At 47.7% G+C, this 21,373-nt stretch overlaps 2 protein-coding genes across 5 annotated transcripts in view; one reads left to right on the plus strand and one right to left on the minus strand.

Annotated features, from left to right (window-relative positions):
* KLHL8 (kelch like family member 8) overlaps nt 1–3,411 on the plus strand; it is a 16,705-nt gene extending 13,294 nt beyond the window's left edge. For both annotated transcript variants that reach the window (XM_021396307.1, XM_021396306.1), the window contains 4 exons: nt 1,096–1,264; nt 1,370–1,529; nt 1,935–2,136; nt 2,549–3,411. In XM_021396307.1, the coding sequence (XP_021251982.1) occupies nt 1,096–1,264; nt 1,370–1,529; nt 1,935–2,136; nt 2,549–2,672 (655 nt within the window). In that variant the 3' untranslated portion in view covers nt 2,673–3,411. The remainder of the gene's footprint in view (nt 1–1,095; nt 1,265–1,369; nt 1,530–1,934; nt 2,137–2,548) is intronic.
* Nucleotides 6,657–21,373, minus strand: part of AFF1 (AF4/FMR2 family member 1) — a 59,455-nt gene continuing 44,738 nt past the window's right edge. For 2 of the 3 annotated variants that reach the window (XM_021396303.1, XM_021396305.1), the window contains 11 exons: nt 19,910–20,821; nt 18,116–18,213; nt 15,943–16,192; nt 14,808–14,899; nt 14,275–14,338; nt 13,478–13,614; nt 12,812–12,883; nt 12,186–12,279; nt 12,046–12,089; nt 10,846–11,063; nt 6,657–9,244 (listed from right to left, as the gene is read on the minus strand). In XM_021396303.1, coding sequence (XP_021251978.1) covers nt 9,123–9,244; nt 10,846–11,063; nt 12,046–12,089; nt 12,186–12,279; nt 12,812–12,883; nt 13,478–13,614; nt 14,275–14,338; nt 14,808–14,899; nt 15,943–16,192; nt 18,116–18,213; nt 19,910–20,821 — 2,103 coding nt within the window. In that variant the 3' untranslated portion in view covers nt 6,657–9,122. The remainder of the gene's footprint in view (nt 9,245–10,845; nt 11,064–12,045; nt 12,090–12,185; nt 12,280–12,811; nt 12,884–13,477; nt 13,615–14,274; nt 14,339–14,807; nt 14,900–15,942; nt 16,193–18,115; nt 18,214–19,909; nt 20,822–21,373) is intronic. The other variant, XM_021396304.1, reaches the window with a different exon arrangement.

Raw genomic sequence — 21,373 nt, forward strand, 5'->3', positions numbered from 1 at the left:
GGGGGGGCGAGGGGGGGTGTGGGCTGGCTTCAGAAATGGAGAGGAGCTCCCATTGCTGTGCTTATATTCTGATAACTGATAAAGATGCTGGAACTGGTTAAGTGGTTTTGTGGTATTTTATCTCTTTTAAACAATGATACTGCCACCAGCATGCGTGTAGTAAAATGCTTCATGGCCAGGGAACCTCTTCCTTCTGGCAAAGTTCAGTTCTGGATTTCTGTGACATTTCTTACTCAGGAAGCTGGGCAGAGCCTTGCCTACCCTCCACCTCTCCAGCAAAAGGAGGTGGTACCAGAACACCTTCTGGAGAGAAAACTGCACGTTACCTCATACTCCGTGCAGTAACACAAGGATGTTCTCAATAATTTCTCTACTGACAGTACATTTCATTTCACTGTACTGATTGTACTCTGTTGGTAGATTTCACGAAAAAAAAGCAACCTATTTCAGCACACACTTAATAAAAATCAGAATTCAGTCATCTAGTGTCAAGCACGGGTTTGTCTTTTAGTATGTATTATTTATCACCCCCAGAAAATTAATTCCCAAGCCGTAGCAGCGGCTATACCAACAAAGCTAAAACCAGCAGATACAGAAAATAAGATCAGAGGTAGAAGATTCAGTACTGAGGAAGAGCAATCTAATAAGTAAAAAACCCTCAAATATCCAAACACTTGAATAGAAGGCTTTGGCCTTTGATGACATGCGGTTAAAACAGTATATTCCATGCCCTCCTGCCTTTTTCCCTCCTTTCTTTTTCAAACTAGAGCTCCCTCTTTTTGCAGTCTAAAAATATTCTAGCTGCAGCTGTGCTGTGCATGGATGACAATGACATACGGGTGAAGCTGAGGTGAAGATAAAACACTAATGGGATGCTGCAAACACACAAAAGGCTTTCTGGATAATGCTGCAACACTGACATCGGTGTGCAGAGGGTTGGTCACGCTTATGGATCATTATTACAAACTCATTACTTCATTACTTTTTTCCCATACTTTGGAAGACTTACCAGTCAGTTCGTGTTGCACCTGATGTCTTTCCCATCCCCTTTAAGGATACGCACTGAGGTGTTCATTGATCCCGTGGTTTTCTTAGGAGAGGAATTGCTCTTGCTTCCCTCGGGGGCCCTATTTATGCAATAGGAGGTCTAGATGACAACACGTGCTTCAGTGATGTGGAAAGATACGACATCGAGTCCGATCGATGGAGTGCGATAGCCCCCATGAACACGCCCCGCGGGGGAGTCGGCTCCGTAGCCCTCATGGTGAGTTTGTTTCCTTCCAGGTCAGCGCCAGGACCTGGCCTCCGGGGCTGCTTTTCAAATATTACATTAAGATTTCTAAAGTCTTTCCCTGTACAACTTTTTCAGAACCATGTCTACGCTGTGGGTGGCAATGACGGCATCGCATCTCTTTCCAGTGTGGAGAAATACGATCCCCATTTAGACAAGTGGATGGATGTGAAAGAGATGGGCCAGCGAAGAGCTGGCAACGGCGTCAGTGAGCTCCACGGTTGTCTGTACGTTGTTGGTGAGTAGGCCAGGGGCATTGCGTTGGACAGATCTGTCCTGTACGATGTGCTCCTGGGCAGGAGAAGAAAGCACAGCAAGGGCACGCTTGAACAGAGGAGTGGTAGCCAGGAAAAAAGAAGTTTCGCTGGCCCACACCAATGCGAATGCATTGCTGAAGTCAGTCTTATTCAAAGATTTGTCTCCTACTTAGGTTTTTAGCAGTGGTTTGTTTTGAAAGTACTGCAAGAGCTTGTTGACAGCAGAGAGAGCTGCTGGATTAATTTCCAGGTGGCTTTAAGATTTGGTTAAAAATGTAGACCGGGGCACTAGCCCACTGCATGCTAAGAAAAGCCCTTTAATGCAAATCTGGGCTATCACCACCACTGGAAGTGGCGAAATATCAGCATGTGGTAACTGTTTGCAGGTGGCTTTGATGACAACTCTCCGCTGAGCTCCGTGGAGCGCTTTGACCCACGCAGCGACAAATGGGAGTACGTCGCAGAGCTTACAACCCCACGGGGGGGAGTTGGCATCGCAACGCTGATGGGGAGAATTTTTGCAGTTGGAGGTCACAACGGCAACGCGTACCTGAATACGGTGGAAGCATTTGATCCCATAGTTAATAGGTAATTTTCTTTTTTTATTTGGCCTAAGAAGGCAATTGTATCTGCCTGTATAGAACACAGCATAACAGAAACAGTGTACAGTAATTGAGTAATACTCACGTGAGTGATGTGGGAGTGCTGCTCATGTCACTGCGTTCTTGAAATATTTAAGCACGTCCTCCTCCCTCTTCCTCCTCCCATCCATCCCTCGTCCTCTTACCTTCAATGAGAATCTATGTTCCTGTGGTGTTTCCAATCTGATTTTGCACTAAACTTACCGGAGAAATAATGAGAATAAATGAACAAAGTATATTTTTATGCAGTTAATAGCTAGGTTCTATAATAGAATTTCAGACCCTGGAAATAAATACTTTAGGTTGCTCAAAAAGGACACAGACTTACTTGTCTTCTTCTCCTTTGCCCTGTTCTCCAGGTGGGAGCTCGTTGGCTCCGTGTCGCACTGCAGGGCCGGGGCAGGCGTTGCTGTGTGCGCCTGCCTCAGCAGCCAGATCCGTGATGTGGGCCAAGGATCCAGCAATGTAGTTGACTGCATGTGAGCTCAGCTGCCTCCTCCAAAGTCCAGGGGAACAATCATACAGAAGCACTGCAGAGCTTTTAAATAACGGTGGTTTGTGTGGTAGGTTAAGAGACACAATACGTTTTCCTTGTGAAAATGTTACCTTCTGTGACCTTCAAGCTTTTGCTGGCTTTCTGACAATAGGAATATAGAAAAGCCTGTGAAAACACGGGACAACAGTGTGACTTACAGGAGAAAACCTGCTGAGAGCTGTAATCATCCCGTCTTTCAGAAGTGAAGTTACATTTGAGGCAGCTGTTGCGGGGACTCTCTCAACTGCAAACCAGGTGTGGACAGGTGAGGAGTGAGCAGCGGGCAGCATCGCCGAGTCTCATCCGACACAGCCCTGCTGTGTGTTTCCTGAGGGACTGGAGTGCCATTTATTAATATAACTAACTTATTATCAGGAATGCAGTCTTAAAACATTTCCTAATCATAGAAGAGCTTTGAAACACAGAGCTTTTCAGGTTTTAGAAGGTAACAACACCCTTGTTTCTCCCTGAGCAAACTGGACTACAGATGTTAACTGCCCACTTGCTGTGGGACTGCTGGCTGTGGTGGAGATGGCAGCACTCAGGCTGGACCTGCCTCTCGAGTACGTCCTCAGCCCCACGCACTTGTTAGAAAGCTGAAAAGACTCTCAAAGCCAGAGCATAGCGACTGGAATACTGACATTCTTTTATCCTCAATAAAATCTGTAGTAATGACTCCCTCTAAAAGGCTCCGTCTATGGAGAGATGAATCCTGAAGTAATAGCTGAAGGCTTCAGTGGTCTCTGAATCACCTTTGTCACAGGAAAGGGACACACACAATAGAATTTGCTGTGTTCTGTTAAGAGCTTTAAGTGCAACTCCAGCTAACAAGCCCAGTTTCAGTATCCGGTAACAAATGGAGTAACAGTTGAGGTCGTGGGTCCTTAGGATTATTCAGCCAAAAAAATCTCTCCTCAAAACAGGTACTGCAGTTGCAGCTTTCACAAACCAAAGAGAATCAGCAGTGGGAAGAAATGGAAAAAAAGTGATACTTAGATCAAGAACTAAAATAGGAACTCGACACCGCTCTGTGCAAAGGCATCTTGTTACACACTCACAAACCCTGACTGCAAGGTCAAGTCTGGCTGGAAAGGCCTCAGCATCCTGTTCCTGTCCCACCGTGCACAGAGCAGGGACTGACAGTCGTCTGTAATCACAGCCCCAAGTTACTGCCTTGTTCAGGTGACAAGAGAGCAGCAAATATCTATGCCTTTAGTGCCAGGGTACTGGGTGGGCTTTAAGGTCACTTCCAACCCAAGCCATGCTGTGGTTTTGTGATCCTATGAAATGAGGCCTTGTATTTCCATTTAGGCTGAATTGACTTTTAAAACAGTTCTCTATGTATGTCACTGCAGCACCATGTTCTGCAAACCCAAGTACTTCAGTCCAGATGCTCCACTATGTTTTGCTGGCTGCTTCTGCCACATCTGTGTTTGTTTTCTGAACCTCTGCATGGTCTCTTGACTGGAGCTGGCGGAAAGCACAGCATTCCTAGCCGGGAGATTAAACTAACATTTGTAATTCTTTCCTAGCTCTGTCATCAAGCTTGGTGCTGCTGTCACCTCACAGCATTTTTGGATGCAGTGCCTTGGCTTCCAATCTGAAAGCTGTTGTGGCACCAAAACTAAGTCCACAGGCAGCTGCATAACTGCAGCTATCTTACTGCAGTCAGATGCAGACAAATGCGTCCACGTAGGCAGGCACCTGCTGGTCTGAGCCACAAATCTCTGATGGCTACCCACCCGATGGGTGCTTCTCCCAGTCCTGACACATCTGCACTGTGCAGGCTTCAGAGATGCAAGCCAGCGTGCCCTCTGCCAGAGCCTGTCTGAGGGGAAAGAAAGGCAATTATAAAGAAAAAAAGAGAAGTGATGTGGGCAGGGATCTGTGCTGCTCAAACACCCACAGCTGAGCCTGAGCAGCAGCGCAGCAGCCTTCAGCCCTAACCCAATGCTGTGAACTTCAGCCCCTAGGGCCAGCCTGCTGCTGCGAGGTGGCTGTTAGCAGGTTAACTAATATTAATTCATGAACCTTCATTAAAATTCTTGCTGAAAGAAGGTCAAAGCTGAGGTCATGTGGCCCAGTAAAATGTGCCCACCTCTCACCAAGAGGGATGCGATCTGGAAGCATGCATTGATGTTTTGCAGAAGCGATACTTATGGATGCAGGCCATTAGGACGTTGGATCTCAGAGTCAAGGTTAAGCCCAGCAAGATGGGATGTTCCCTGCTGCTGTCTTCCTCCCAGAGGCCACAGCCACATGTGGGTGCCCCCAGGGATGTGCTCAAGGGAGGAGAGCAGAGCTGAGCCTGCGGCCATTCAGCACAGATTCTGAAACAAGAAATTCCACCCCCCACAGCTTTGCCGTTTTGCCTTTACAGATCGTGCCACCATCTCTTTCGCTGGAAGAATTTAAAAACAAGCAAGTCAAAAATCCATTTATTTTAATTATATATACTCTCTGTCTGTATGTATCTATGCACACGCACACAAAGCAGTTCATCCCCCAGGACAGAAGACAGACAAAAAGATCTGTAGCACAGTTTCTTTGGGAGGACCTTTACCTTGTTTTCCTTTCCCCAAGCTGTGTCACGGATCCCATCCACCCTTCTCTCAGCCCAGCTCCCTGCAGGCAGCACTCAACCACATTCAAACCCACTGTCAGGAAGCCTTACTTTAAGGACAACTCCACCGAGAATTGTGGTGTTTCATTTGCACTTTAAAATGTTGAGCAAGGTAGGGTTAAAAACATTGAATCACAGCGGTGACATTTGAAATCCCCTCTCCATCCTCAGCAGCTCTGTTCAGAGCAGCCAGCGGTGCCAAAAGGTGCTGGCCTCCTCGCAGCTCCAAGGAATGCCTCTTGTAGACATGGGAGCGGAACAGAACAAAGCCATCAGCCGGGCCGTGGTGCTGATGGTTGAACAGAAGCATAACAATGCAAAATGCTGGACCCAAGGAAAAGCCTGACCTCAGCAACACTGGGGGAGAAGAAAGAAACCCCACAAGACTTCCAGGGGCCTCATGCCTCGACACAACATGTCCCAGAACAGCAGCAGCAGCATGCTGTGGATGTTGTATGCACAAACCTTCAGGTCGGGAATACCAGTTTTTGGAAACAGATTCAGAAATGCTGGGAGTGGCCCAGGAACACTGTTGATTTTGATTATTAACAGTGCAATTAATATAAAGCAAGCTCGAGCTGTCAGAGAGAGATCCAAGTGAGACCGCAATCAGCTTTCATGCAGCTGCTTTGCCAAAAGCATCTGCCTCTGAAAAGGGTAAGCAAAGCCAAAGACAGAAAGAAAGCCAACCCAGAATGGATAACAAATCTCAAAATAAAATACACATGGCTGCAAAATCAGGTTTGGTCAACAGCGGCTCAAGAAACAAACAAACCACCCAGCTCCATCCTGGTCCAAGCACCGACTGCTTCCAGCAAACCACGTTTGCTAACGTGACACTGAGCTCCTCCCACCTCATCCACAGCTGAAAACTGCACCGGGTGCTTCACATCCCACTTTTGTCTAACTGGCTGGTTTTTTTCTTTTACATATTCCAACATGAGTTTTGCCCTTAGGATTTTAAGTGTGCAGTGGAAAAGTGCACTGACCTAAAAAAAGTGTATGTTTCCATATACAATATCTGTAAAGGCAGCATGCCCAGCAAGCATTTCAAACAGGATCCAGTATTCTGAACGCTTCAGATGCTACATTAAAAACCACATCCATTAGCAGCAAACGTGGTAAGTGCAAAGCGTATTGCGGAAAAGACCTGAATTAAACACATATCCCAGCAGTGCGGAGAGGTGAAATTGCTCTTCCTGGGAGCAGTGACATTCTCTACCACTGAACAAAGCAGAGTGCAGATGGCAATTTCTCTCCCAGAAGCTGAGAACACGAGGACTCTGGCAACGACTCGCAACAAACGGGCTACTTCATGTATTGTTTATTACCCACATGAGCAAACTGACCGTGTCGGACGCTCTGTCGCACACGGGGCAGAGGTTATGTACAAGAGGGACACGTCCCCAAAATAAGCTTAAGGTGTACAGGTTTGTATTGAGAACCAACATGGAAGGGAGAAAACCAAACACAAGGACATTGCAGTCAGGCTTTGACCTTCAGTTACAGAAGAGATCTCTATCTCCATGGAAGTGAGGCTTTTCAACTCTTAAATAAATGGCATCTTAAAAATAGAACATTTAACAATTCAAACACATTATTATTTCTTCTAAATAAATATTGCGTGGAAATGATGCTGCGTTGCCACCACAGCCTCCTCTCCTTCAGGGACTCAACCATCACCTCTAATTTTCCTTGGATGCATGGTTTTGTTTCCTAATGGCAAATCCTTTATTTTTTTTTTCTTCCCATTTTTTAAAGGGCCTGATCAGACTCAGGTGAAAACTATGGGCATCTTTCCCTAACCCTCGCGGGCCTCTCACCTGGCTCATGATAGAAATACGATGGCTTTCTGAAAATCAGCTCCAATTTAAGCGGTCTCTTCCACCCACAGAAAGAAAAAGCTGCTTCCACCCACCCCCGGCTTTGAAATGAGAGCCCCTGCTCCAACTTCCAGCTGCTTTCCAGCCAAGACAGCACTCCCTGCCCTCCTCCTCAGCTGGAGTACCTTGGAAGCAGCCTTGCTGCAACGCAAAATCAGAAAATGGCAGCGACCCTCCACTCTGCACGCCAGGAGCAGGCTCCCAGTTGCTCCCTCCCACTGCCTGGGGCAGCTTATCCCCGAAATGCACTAAGGCTTTTAATAAAGTGAACATAGGACAACTCAAAGGTGCGTCTCCGGCACAGCGCTGCCGGGCTGCCCCATGGCATGGGGAAACCGCTCCTGCAGGACCTATGTGTGGTAATGCAGACCCCTTGCTTGCTGTATTTACTGCGGATTCTTGTGAGCCTCTGAACTCCCAGCAGGTGTTTTGCAAGGGGATACAGCTGCACTTGTGAAGACCTGCTCCTCCACCCTGAAATTATGTAGGGAAAGGGAGCTAACTCACCGGAGGTACGTTCTTCCCTGTAAGCATGATTTATTTTGGGATATTGTCCTCCTCTTCACCAGTCCTGCAGCTGGCAGAGATGTGAGAAAGGACAAGAGGGCTAAGGCACACTATCAGATATGAGGATGGCAGGATGCTGCTGTCATGCAACAGGAAATCTTTGGGTACAGAAGGCTGTCTTCCTACAAGTGCCGTGGATGCTGCCTTCACTGCTACTGCCGCCTGCCAAATCGCAATCCCAAATATGCAACTCCTGACAAGGACAAAGCCTTGCAAACACCTCGCTATTTCCTTTTGCGTTCCCTTGAAGACAGGTTCCACGTCCCGGGGCCCACTCTGTGGTTTAGCTGAGGTAGAGCACATGGTTACCTCCCACGTGAAGGGCACATGATTTTGGTATCCAAATCCTGCTCCTGGATATTCATTGGGACCAGCGAGGGCTGCAGGCCAAAATCCAAACACGAGACTCACCTTGCGCCCCATGAGGCCACGTGGCCTCTCTCTGTCCCACCTCTCCCACCCAGAGCAGTACTCATGAGAACACACTGACCCAAGACAGCCCTCTGTCTGTCCATTCACCCTGAATCGACGCAGCGTGAGTGGACGAGGTGTCCTCAGCGGGAGCGACGTCCCTCCGTTGCAGGGCCAGTTTTGAGCCCCAGCTGCATTCGGCATCCGCGGCCGAAACCAAGCAAGATGGTGAGCAATGTCACGTTAGGGTGCGTGCGAGGCAAGGTGGAGGCACAGTGACGTGACTTCAAAAGTGGACATGCAGCACCGGTGGCAGGGTGTCAACCAACATCAGTGCAGCTGCTGGCAGGCGAATGCATGTGAGCGGGGCTGGGGCCGGCGAGGCAGAGTACTCTGCTGTCTGTACCGCATTGTTACGGTGACGGGGACGCCACTCGCCATCCAAAAACAAAGATCCAGTGTGGTGGACCGCACCCATGCTCGCAAATACACTCATTTCACATCTCTTTCAGGCACACAACCATTGCAGACTGTGGTGTGTTGCATAATAACCTCTGGAGGCAGATCTCCTTCTTGTCGGCACTTCTTCAGGTGTGATTATTGTCCTGCTGGTTATTCGTAATAGAAATGTTTATAGACCATCAATACATAGAGCCACTCAGACGATTCATTGCACTTCACCATTTTAAACGAAGGCGCCATCAGCGCTGAGGCCCTCCTCTGTCTCTTCTTTTCCAAGGCAACAAAATGCTACCCTAAAATAAAGTTCATTTTTTTCCAGTGTAACCAGATTACTTCACCTTTATTTATTTCCCTTGCAGGTGCTTTGTATCCAATAATTCAGCAAGCCAGAGTGTTTCTGAAGCTTCCAAAGTGCAAAAGAGTTCAAGGTACTTAGCCACCATGAGCACCAGTTAAGGCGTACTTGTGTTCAGTCTCAGCCAATGTAAACCCTGTCTAGTGTAGTGTACCATTTCGGCCATGCTACTGGTCAGTGCCAGAGGGCACACCGCTGTGCTGAGTTCAGCAAAAAACTCTGCAAAAAGATGAGGGAGAGAGAAAATGGTTGATTGGTTTCACACAACAGGCACAGCACATTTGGCAGTACATCCCTTCACCCCAAAACACCGTGCGTGTGATGAACCACAGCACTACGAGCGCCATGCGGGCTGCCTGGTTGCAGACTGAGCTGTGCCCATACCAGGGCTGCTGCTTCCCCACCACTTGTTGTGGCATGGGACAACAAAACAGTATTTTTAACAACAGAACTATAAAATGTGAGACCTGGACAGGCTGAGAGTTGGGCAGAGAGGAACCCGATGAGGTTCAACAGGAGCGTGTCCTGCTCCTGGGAAGGAATAACTGCACACATCAGTACAGGCTGGGGGCTGACCTGCTGGAGAGGAGCTCTGCGGGCAAGGACCTGGGTGCCTGGTGGACAGCAGGTTGGCTGTGAGCCAGCAGTGTGCCCCTGTGGTCAAGAAGGGCAGTGGGATCCTGGGGTGCATCACAAAGTGCGTGGCCAGCAGGGCGAGGGAGGTGATCGTCCCTCTCTACTTGGCACTGGCGAGGCCACATCTGGAGCACTGTGCCCAGTTCTGGGCTCCCCAGCTCAAGCAGGACAGGGAACTTCTAGACAAAGTCAGCGGAGGGCAACAAAGATTATCAGGGCTTGGAGCATCTCCTGCGTGAGGAAAGGCTGGGAGAGCTGCAGCTGTTCAGCCTGGAGAAGGCTGAGAGAGAATCTCATCAATGCGTATCGCTACCTAAAGGGTGGGAATCAAGTGGATGGGGCCAGGGTGTTTTCTGAGGTGTGCAGCAACAGAACAAGTGACAGTGAGCGCAAACTGGAACACATAAATTCCATACAAACATGAGGAAGAACTTCATTACTGTGAGGGTGACGGAGCACTGCAACAGCTGCCCAGAGAGGCTGTGAAGTCTCCTTCTCTGGAGACATTCAAAGCCTGCCTGCACATTTTCCTGTGCAACCTGCTTTAGGGAACTCGCTTTAGCAGGGAAGCTGGACTAGATGATCCCCAGAGGAATACCCTCCAACACCTACAATTCTGTGATTCTGTGTAATAAAAACATAGCAGTGGTTTTACTGGCAAACGCCGGTCATGTACTCAATAAGGACTCCAAATCAAGTACTGCTTGCTTGCTCTCTTATAGCAGGAAACCATTCTCACCATTTTCAAGTCAAGAATTCCAGAGACTTCGACAAACAAAATGAAACACAAGGCCACTGGGCACAAATCTGATTGAAAGTGAAGTGAACCAACTCAGAAAACCTAAACTCCCTGCAAGGGAAAAACAAAGAGCAGAAAAACCCTTGGGCTGGCTTCTCCTGTTAGTATGAAGCAATTTGCCAGGTTTCCTGTACTAAACTCTCACCCTTAGCTCGTAGACATGTGAGGCTGCCAAGACAATCTTTTAACTGGAACACTCACCAATATATCATCACCGAATATTTCTGCCAAAAACCTGCCAATACACCACAGGTGTCTATTTCAACGTATTTAAGGCTTTCACCTGTAGTTATGGTGTTTGTTATACCACACATTAGGATTTAAGCAGGTTCATACAAATAAACACCATGTGCAAAATGGAGGAGCTAAAGTGAAAAAACCTTACCCTTATTATTCTTGGACAGTGCATCAGCATGTTCCCAAATATTATACGCATAGAGGACATAGGAAGTGATGTTGACGTACGAAGAGGTGATGCTTGGGATGGTGACTGAAGAGCCAACGCTGTTGCAACCACAATTGCTACCATTTGATCCCTGCTGAGAACTCATGGATCTGGCAGGAGAGGGCACTGGAGAATGAGGAGAAGGCATACCTGTGCTTCTGCAGGAGAAGGAAACACCACCATTAATGTCTGTCTTCAGAGGTAAATGTCTCATCACAAGACTGTTTTATGCCAGGAGCTATCTGATGTCATCTGGACTCCCACTCAACGTGGCCAGCTTGCCTGCCTGCCTGCCAGGGTCACGCTGCATCATCGCTTCCTGCCACTGGTTCAAGTCACTTGTGTGAGGCAGCCTCCACTGCTGCTCCTGGGAGGCCATCTACATATCAGCAGGCTGTACTGCACACGTGGCAGAAAAATAACTGCAGTTTCAGACCAAATGAGCCTCTCAGTCACAGAGTTTAAAGGGGATCAATGTGGAACTGCGCATCTATTTCCCAAATACAATCACTGCAAAACACGGGAAAACTCTTATTTTGTGTCCCTAACGTGCAGGCCCTGTGTGCTGAACTTTGAGTCAAATGCTCTTAAATGACAGCTTTCCTTTTCCCTTTGCTGCTAAATATACAGGAACCGTGCTGTAAATACAGAAAAAAAATGACAAATGTTCAGTAATTCAAAAATCAGAAAATGAGTTTCTTTTTCTTAATTGGTGACTAACACAGAGAAAAATATAGAAGCATCACCTCAAAGTGATTCTACCACGGTGTAAAAGTGTCCACCCAGGTAGCAGCCAGGGAGATGGGGATGGTGTTCCAGAAAGTCTTAGAGACCTCAGACATGGAATAGAAGGATGACAAGAGCAGGAGCTTTGAAAGCAGCACAGCCACATTGCTCTCCCCACTGCCTCGGTGGAGAACTGCTCCCCAGGATAGGCAGTGACTCCCTGGATCTCATCCCATAACAAAAAAATCCCTCTCTGATGCAGAAGACAGGAAAGCGAGAGCAGAAACATCCTTGTGTCCCTAACAACATGATGTCAGGTGAGTGGTGAGTCATTCTCAAGTGCAGTTAGCATCTCAAAGATTCCCACTTTGGTTTCTGCTCACACCTTTACAGATGCAGATTTTTACACCTTACCTTGCAACACACGGAGAAGGAGCCTGTGTTACTCTGGAAGAACTCTGGAGCAAGGAAGAGAGCTCTTGTTAGTTTTCTTGGCTGACACCAGAACCAGCTGTAGCCCTTGAGCTGGCAGCACGGCAACACACGTGCCCTACCTTGAAGTGGTCGTTCAGGATCCTGGAATACTTTATTGCAGTGTCTCTTTTGTAACGAAACATTGCCATGTGCAGGAGGGACTGGCAGCGCATGCTGTGAATGGAAAGACAGCCCAGAGTCAGCACTCGTGCCTGGTACCAGCGCACCAGCAATGACCATGCTGGGTAGGGACCAGCACCCATTAGCCTCTCTGCCAAACCGAGCTCAGAATCTCCTTTTCTGCTCAACTTAAGAAGAGTCAGATTCTGTGAAAAGAGGAAGCGCCGTGTTTTAAGGAGACAGGTACACAGCCCTTTGGGATGCCAGGGGCTGTGCTCAGCTACGGCATCGGTCACAGCCAGAATGAGGGCAGGCAAACCACATTCTTCTACCTGGGGTGAAAGCCTTCACGCACTCTCCAGTTACTAACAGGTCAAATTTTGGAGCCTGCACCTTCCATGCCTGGTCCCTTGTTATATCCCAGCCCACTTTAAAGATGTTCCAGTTTGCTCTGGTTTTTATATTGTTTTTACCCTTGAAGAACTCTGATTCCCATTTAACTCATTCCTTTGCCCCTACAAGTAACAGAACTCTCACTATAGTAAGTCTACAAACAGAACATGAAGTCAGAAAAACAGTTACATACCATAACACAGCAAAGACGTGTTCCTGTGAAGATGCTGAGACATCCGTAAAGGGTTTTAGTGTCATTACGTATCTAAGGGAAGAAAATGAACAGCACCTTGACAGTCATCAGGGTTCTCAAGTCTGTTTAGAAAAACTGGTGTGTGCCACTGCCTCAAACACTGCTCCAAAACCCCAGAAAGTTGATGCTCCCATGGGCTGCAGGCCTGGGGCACTCAGCAGGAGCTCTCCTCACTGAGGGTGGAATATTAATTCCAGGCCAGGTTAGACATCTTGGTGGAATTCTTCCTTTTGGCAAATATATATATATATATATATGAAGATCTGAGCAAGCAAATCTCCTTTTTGAAAACAAAGCAACAAGTGCATTGTGAAAATACAGTCCATCAAAATGAGAAAGCACTGTAAGTTGAAAATGTTGAAGTCTACTACAAAAAAATTACTGGCATCTGTCTGAATCAGCTCCATGGGGAGGAGCTGCTATCTGCTGAAAATACACAGCCCTCAACTTCAATATGAATGAAGTGGTTCCTGTCCCTTTTCCATCCAGTATCTGGCTCCCTGGGTTGCACTGCCTGCAGATGTCATACATATCTCCAGCCAACGATACAACCACTGCTTCCCTCCATGCGTGCTGCCTGACAGTCACAGTTCAAAAGCCACTTACTTGAGGAGATCTATTGTGTCAGCGAAGATGCTGTAAGCAGGTTTTGGTGCTACTGCATTCGATTCCAGGGCCATCCCATATTCAATGAAGGAAAGGGCAGCATCGAGGTACTGAAAGGCCTTTCCAGTCTTGTCCACCTGTTGGAAAAAAATTCTCACTTTCAGACTGCAGCAAAAACTGTTTATCTCAAGTGTAGCTGAATTCCTTTTCTCTCTCTAAATAGGCAGGATTTGAAGAAATTACAAAATGCATAAGGTATTCCTGGCTGCACCTGGGGGCCTGCTCTTTGCAAGGCATGGGGAGATTTCCCTCTCCATTATTCCCACACTTCACAGGGGAATGGCAAGTGGCAGATGCACATTATCTGACTAAGCCATAATTAACAACAAACAGTAGTTTAATCACACATGCTGTTAAACTGCACGCATCTGAGAAAGCCAGCTACGTTTGCAAAGGACTCTTCCAAATCTTGTTCAACAGCAACACAGTTATCACCAGGACCCTGATATTTCAGAGCAAACCGTCCCACAACTGGCTTTTTGACCCACCTGCCAGGACTTTGTGATAGCTCTGCAGAGCAAGGTCAGTTTTGATTCCTGTTCTCCAGGCACATTCTCCAGATGTGTTTATAGAAAGGGAAGTGCCTGAAAATTTGGTAAATAAAAACAGCCTCCCCACGTACGACCGGAACATGCTCTGCTAGGTGGAAGGGATGTTGACCATCACACTTCCTTCGCAGGCCCGCAGGTACCAGATCCCAGAGGAAGAGCAGTGTCGAGCACAGGGCCCAAGCTTACCATGGCATCGGCCTCGTGCTTCATCTTCTTGGCCTCTTCCAGGTAATATTCTGTCAAATGCTGACTGAAATGAGGACAGGCAGACGAAAACAGATGTAAGAGAAAAAGGGTAGGGGAAGTAACAATGTTAACCTTCTTATCTAGGTGATGCTGTGACTCCAGTACAAGCTGATACTGCTATCAAACACACACCAGATTTAGAAGAACCACTAAATGAATGCTGTATGCCTGTTTAGAGATCCATATCCTAGACAGGCGTGCCACCTGCCAGGACTCAGACAAACTAACACCATCCCTTGCTGTCAGGCACAAAGTACAGCCCCATGCAGAGGGGGATGTCTCCAAGTTAAACAAATACCTGACTTCTACAGCAGCTTCCCTCAAACTGAGAGCTGCTGAAAGGAGAGACCATTGCTTTGTGGGGAAGTCCTGGAGGTGACAGGGCAGGTGTAACAGAAACAAAGCAGAAGCCAAGGTGGCTGCATGGCCAGCCTTGCCCGGCACCTTCAGAGGGGCGTAGAACAAAATCTTACCTTTCATACTTGATTTGAGGTCTCCTTGGTTTGGAGGTACCATTTGGCACAGAAGGCACTGGTAAAGGATTTGTGACATCCCCTGCAGATCCCTGAAAAATCAGAAGCAGAGATAAAGCCGATTAGAGAGATCCATTTTCAGCAGTTCTAAATCATGGCTTTCCTAAATTTGAAGTGAAAATGTTTATTTGTCTGAGATATAATCTACTTCTCAAGGTTCCTCCCCCTCTCCTTCCCAGACCCCACACCAACAATGGAAATGAAAATTTGGCTTCCCACCAGGCTGCTGCTGAGATTTAATGCCATTCAAACATTCCCTGAGCAGGCAGAAATTAGGCAGCAGGTTTCCTTGCACAATAGCTAAGGTAGCAGTAAGGCTGCCAGCAGCACATTTTTCACAGCCACTGGAAAAGACAGGAGCTGGTAATATCCATTCACACTTACACCTAGCTTAACCACAGCAACTGCTGATTCTGCATTATTAACTACAGTATCAGGAAAAGGAAAGCAGTGAGAAGCCAACTAATACAGCACGCACAGTCTCCATTAGCGTGCATGCACATGGAAGTCCTAGACCACACACATACAGGCACTGAGAAATGGCAGTAGAGTTGAATTTTCTAACCCAGTAATGAGAAGATCCAGTTGCAAGAATCATTAACAATATTTTTTTATGCAAGCCATAATACCTTCTACACAGGATGCAGCCAAAACCAGAGTTTGGTTATTTCTTACTTGCAAGCAATCCACTTGTTTTTGGTCGTGGTTTTTTATTTTTTTTGTAAACACACTTTTCTTTACACCTATCATATTGTGTACAATATACCTACAGTCAGAACCAGTTCCTGTCATAAACACGATTCTTTTTTTCACGTGGTCAGCCCTTCATGCTGCATTTCACCGGTGAGATGAAAACAGATGACGGAAAGTGAGCAGCGATACAACAGCACAGCCATTCAGGCTAGCAAGGTACGGCCACAGATTGCCACTGAAGGGACAAATGCGTTTCAAAGAGCTCTCTCTAGTGGCTGGTTTAGTTCTTCTCACTCAATATCCTACGGACAGGTTTCTAAAGAGAAGCACACAGCAGCCACGGGTCGCAGGACGCATCCCACCAGTAGTAACCAATACCTACTTTGTTGCCCTTCACCTGCTCAGAGTGGTTTTCCACCATCTTCTTCTGCTTGGTGGAAGAAGGATCCTTGTGGTTGCTTGTGTCCAGGGCAGTGCTGCTGGCAGTGGCAGGTGGCTGGCCATTCTCACTCCTGGGTCTCTTCTGGGCCATCTTGCTTGGCTTTGGTGCAGGATGAGTGGGAGACACGGGCGGCAGTGGCAGGGGTTGCCTGAGATCTTTGTTCTGGGTCTCAGATGAAGCATTTCGTGCTCTGGAGATGGGAAGTGAATTTTGCAGTTGGGATGAATACGGTAACTATATAATATTGAGGGTGTTTTGTTTTGTTTTTTAATTAAAAAACATCCTTAAATGCACAGTGTACCAATACTGTTTAAATTTCTTCAGAAATGCAAGATGACTTATTAACAAAGATTCTAATAGAAACAAAATGAAGCTTCAGGGTCTTCGCTGTGTGTTAGATACCACGTGTTCAGCTATCAACGGCACACAAGCAAGTTGCTTCTGAGGTAGGAATAAGCCTCAGGACTCGTCCTTGGAGGAAAGGTGTGCAAGCAGAAGGTCAGGATGCTGCAGAAATGCCACCCTTCCAGCACAGCACCTTTTCACTGAAAAAGGGAGGGGGTAATTCCAGTGAGGAAAATCCCCAGGATCAATCACCCAGTATGGCAAGGGAACCACAGCGCTGCCTCTCTCCCCCTGCTATGGAAGAAGGCATCTTCTGTTGTCACCAACACTTGCCCTGACACATGATCCCATGCATGCCTCAGCAGAATTAAGCCCAGTTGGTCCTCTAGGACTTGCCAACTCTACTAGACAACATGTGTGAGAATTCATGGGAGAAAGACTTAAAATGCTGTGCTTTTAAATGGCAGAGTTGATCATATTTAATAACCCTGTGCCAAATTTCCGATCATCTGGAGTTGGGATTACCAGGGAACTCCTGCAGCTATAAGCAGCACTCAGTAGCTCTAAATCTAATTTCAGTGACACTCATTTACAGCACTGTCTTTCAGCTCCTCAGAGTTCCCAAGAAAACAGAAAGTGTCTGGAGCAAGGAGTGCTAAACATGGGCCCTGACAGCTCGGTGCTGTAAGACTGTCAAGGTCTTCCCTACAGAGAAGCAGCTGAGTCACATTGTCAGGATGCAAACCTCAACAGAACACACAGATCCAAGCCAAGACCTCAAGCTCAGCCCCTGAGTAAGCAGAAAATGACTGCAGCAGCCCACGATGGATGCACCAGTCTCCTCTCTTGGGAGTGTTGCCCATCAAGAGACATTCTTGGAAGCCGTCACGCAGACCTAGCCAAAATGCTAGCGGTATGCTGCTGTGCAAATCATGGGGGGACTTTCAGCAGAACTACCAGAAGCACTGCCCGTGCAATTGCTGGAATAAAGGAGACATTTTTGTCTATGAAGGCCACCTGAAATTCCTGGTGCGGTTGAAAAGGCACAGTGGATGTGCACCCATTCAGCTACACAATGGGACAATTTGAGGGGAGAAGGGAAATGCTCCTGACAAGGGATTACCACTGCAGTCAGACACGGTCCCAGCAGGCAGGCAGGCAGTCTGCCACATTATTTCCAACTCAAGCTCTAGACTCCACGCAATCATTTTTTTGCACAGCGACTCTTCTGAAAGATGGCAGTGCCACTGTGTGGATACCAGCCTAGGAGGAAAAGCAGCGCTGGCACAATCGGCAATTCCATTTCCTGCAGCCTCAACAGATTTTTTGAGCTACGTGTAATGGGTGGATCAGTTCAGCAATCTGAACTGCAGGATGGATACACTTGTGTTTCAAATGGCCAAGTCTTCACTTCATCTCAACCGCTAGAAATCAGGACAAGGGCCACCACATGCGGTTTCACAGCGACACAATGCAAGTGTGGGAGCAAGCCAAGCACCAAAACATCAGAACATCACCTTGAGCATTAGAAAGGGAGAGGAAGATGGGGAAACTAAGTGTAACTGCTCATCTGCAACAAATAAGAAGGCAAATAAATTACACTCCTATAGCCACACGGCAGACAAATTTGCAGCAGATTATGTTTCAGAAAGCCCATTATGTTAAGCAAACTCACAGGAAGAATAGAAAGTACAGCTCCTTGTCTTAAGGCTGCAAAGAAAGGCTCAGTTTCATGCATCTTTCTACCATCCTGCCACTGTATACTCACTTCAATTTATAGGAGTCTTTGTTAGGTGAAGACTGCAGTGATTTTGCTTCTTTGCCTGATTTCCTTTTCTTCCTATCGATGTCCTTCTCTTTTTCTCTCTAACAAAAAAAACCAAACAAATCAAATTTCACGTAAAGTACAGGACAAAGCAGCTCAGTTTGATGGTTTCACATTAAAAAAAAGAAAAGAGATTGGAACTGGCAAAGTGGAAAGCCAGAGTACAGCAGATTTCAGGCTCACTGACAAGTATCCTGAAATGACATTTTATCTACTTCTGCTTGGACAGAATAATTATTTTGTCATGGAGGGACGGAACAGCTAAAGCTCTCTTTGCCAACAGCTGAAAACTACGGTACTTCCATAGCTGAAAATACACATTTCATGATGTGATTTCTGCATACTTTCTCTTTTTTTGTGACGTGTTGCTTTTTATTTTTTGTCTAAGAGAAGGGGGAAAAAAGCATTCTTTGGAGACTTAAACCACTCAAGATTCCTGACAGGTGCAGGGATTTGGGTTTTACCAGCAAGAATCAATTACAAGGGTGACATTTTAATTAAATTTGCTGCCCACACACTGTCCTCCAGTACAGCAGGAACCACTGAGGCAGAGGGGTAATAAATGACACCTTTCACGCACTCTCCAGAGATCCATTGCACAAACCGTGCAATGCCAAATCACCAGCTCAAATAGATAGAAAAAAACTTCTGAATAATTCACTACAAGACTAGAAAATTCACAGAAAAGGAGAGCACAACCCATGGAGTACGTGGTGCTAGCAAAAAGCATCCAAGTACTTTGCATCCATCTCCTAAGAGCACGACCAGGTTCGTGTCACCGTGATGCAGCTTGGTGGGTTGCACACGGACAGTGCAGAGCCACCAGGGCAAGGCTCCAGCACTGGGATCATGTCCTTACGCCATTTCTCAGCTTGGTCTCCATGCTGCTTCAGAAAAGGTCTGGCAGCTGCAGCTGACCCAGCTGCCTCCGAGGGAGCCCGCGCTGCCAAGGGCACAGCGGCACACTGACCGAACATGCGTGGCGACGCTGGGACACAGATTTTCCTGCCATCAGATGCTCAGGTTGCGGGGCACGACATGCCTGGTGTCAGAGAGCTCTTCTTTGGCCCTGGGGAGACCAGTGGGAGCAGTGACAGATGCACTGCCCACCTGCCTTCTTCCTGCTGCACCACAGGACAGGAACCACTGGGGCATCCACTTTTCTTCGCTATCTCCCTGCTCTTCTCGGTTCTCCCACACAACCACAGGAAGCTCACAGGGTGGCAAGAGCAAATGAAGCTTGCCCCAAACCAAGATTATTCACCCACACATGCTAAGCCACCTCCTCCTGAAGGAAGGACCAAAAAGCAACTATTCTAGCTGTAGGATAATACAGCTGATAGCTGCAGAACAAGCGGCGGGCAACACGCTCTCCTACAAGGGACATCCGACGGCTGAGGCCATGTCTGTAACATGAGGTGCACAGAGAAGGCACTGCTGCCCTGCAAAGCTCTGCTTGGCTGAAACTAGAAATAATTTTTTTGAAAACACCAAAGCTCACAGCTTGCAGAGCTTTTCATCTGCTCAGCAGTGGATTTTTGACCAGTAAGAAACACCAGTGGATAGTTTTTGACGAACGTTCCCTTTAAAAATTTGGCAACACCACGGTAGGATTAGGTTAATGAGTCCACTCCGAACCTATGAAGCAGAAACAAACCCCAAGCATGGGTTTTTCAGACAGCTCCATGCACACAACTGCAGTCCCTGCACAAACCCACCTCCCCCTCCACCTCTCACCTTCCTCTTTTTGAAGGACCTGTCAGGAGTGTCCATGCTTTTCTTCTCTATGTCCCGCCCCTTGGTGCCAGGGTGCTCCTTCACTTCTGCTCTCTTCTTTTGGTCTCCCTTCCCAGGAGGCTGGGGAACTCTTGACAGGAGTGGGAGATCAATTCTAACCAGGAGGCTGGGATTGCCAGGCACATCCCTCACTGGTGACAGCAACTTCTTCTCCTTGATGGGCACAGGAAGCTTCTCCTTGTGAAAACCCTCCTTGACCTCAGCAGCAGACCTGTGGCCACTAGTCCTGGTGGGAGGTGTGCCCTGGCCCTCAGGGAGGTGTCTGAGAGTGGGATGCTCCTGGGCACTGCCTACCAGAACATCCCTCGCGGGCCTGTGGTCCGGCAGGGCTTTGGCATTGGCGTGGTGGGAGCTCTTGTGCTTCTTCTCTTTAGGAGCCTCTTGCAGCTGGGGTTTCAGTTCTTTTTGGTCACAGGATTTGGGTCTGCTTTTTGTTTTGAGTTTTGGCTTGTCTCTGGAAGACTGCTCTCCAATCTCATAAGGAGCAGGCTCACTCTCCACCTTCAGGCCTCCCTTGGGCTCCTCGTGCACTGGGGGCTTGCTGGGCCTTTTGATCCCCACAGTCTGCCTCTGTGAGGTCTCCTTGGTGCGCACAGGAGACTTCTGGCAGCCAAGTTTGGTTGGAAGATGAACGTCCTGAGGAGCCTGGGCTGCTCGGATGGAGCTCCTGTCGTGAGGTTCCCTTGGCGCAGCATGCTCGCAGGAGGAACCGTTGCTGATGGGCTGCTCCTTGTCCTCCTCGTGGCCATCCGTGTGGGCAGTGTCACTGGGGCTTTCTGTTGGCACTGCTGGTGGGTTCACCTTGGTGAGCCAGTTGTCAAGCTGCCACTTATTGGAAGTTGGTGGGTCAGGCTGCAGATAGAAAGAGAAAGGAAGTGTGCACGGCTGACACCTTTATCTCAAACTGAACACTGCTTATCAGAACCCACTAAAATTTTCCCATACCGTTAAAAGACCTTGAATATAAAAGACCATGAGAAAGGGGGAATGCTCTGGTACGTGCACACCAACCCTTCGTTCAGAATCAGAGACATCCTTTTTGCACAGGACCAGTCAAACATGTGGCACAGCACTCCTGGATTTCCCCAGCCCTTCCTGTCATGCAGTAAGAGGCTGCTCTGCACAAAAGCCTCACCTTGATGTGCTCTGTGCCACTAACCAACGCCCTGCACAGTCAGACATGCACAGACATATCACTGCAAAAACAAACCAGGTGCTCACCTCACAATGCTTTTACCAAATCATTTGCACAAGACGGATCAAGAGCTGTCACACCTCACTGACGTCTGACAGGTAGGCTGGCACGCTCCTCTGCTTTAAGCATTTATCAAAAGAAAGTAAACAGCCAACACATCAAGCCCAGCCTCTCCTGAGCCCTCTGCCTGCGCTGTCTGACAGTTGTGT

This window comes from Numida meleagris, chromosome 4 (genome assembly GCF_002078875.1).
Source record: "Numida meleagris isolate 19003 breed g44 Domestic line chromosome 4, NumMel1.0, whole genome shotgun sequence".
NCBI lineage: Eukaryota > Metazoa > Chordata > Aves > Galliformes > Numididae > Numida > Numida meleagris.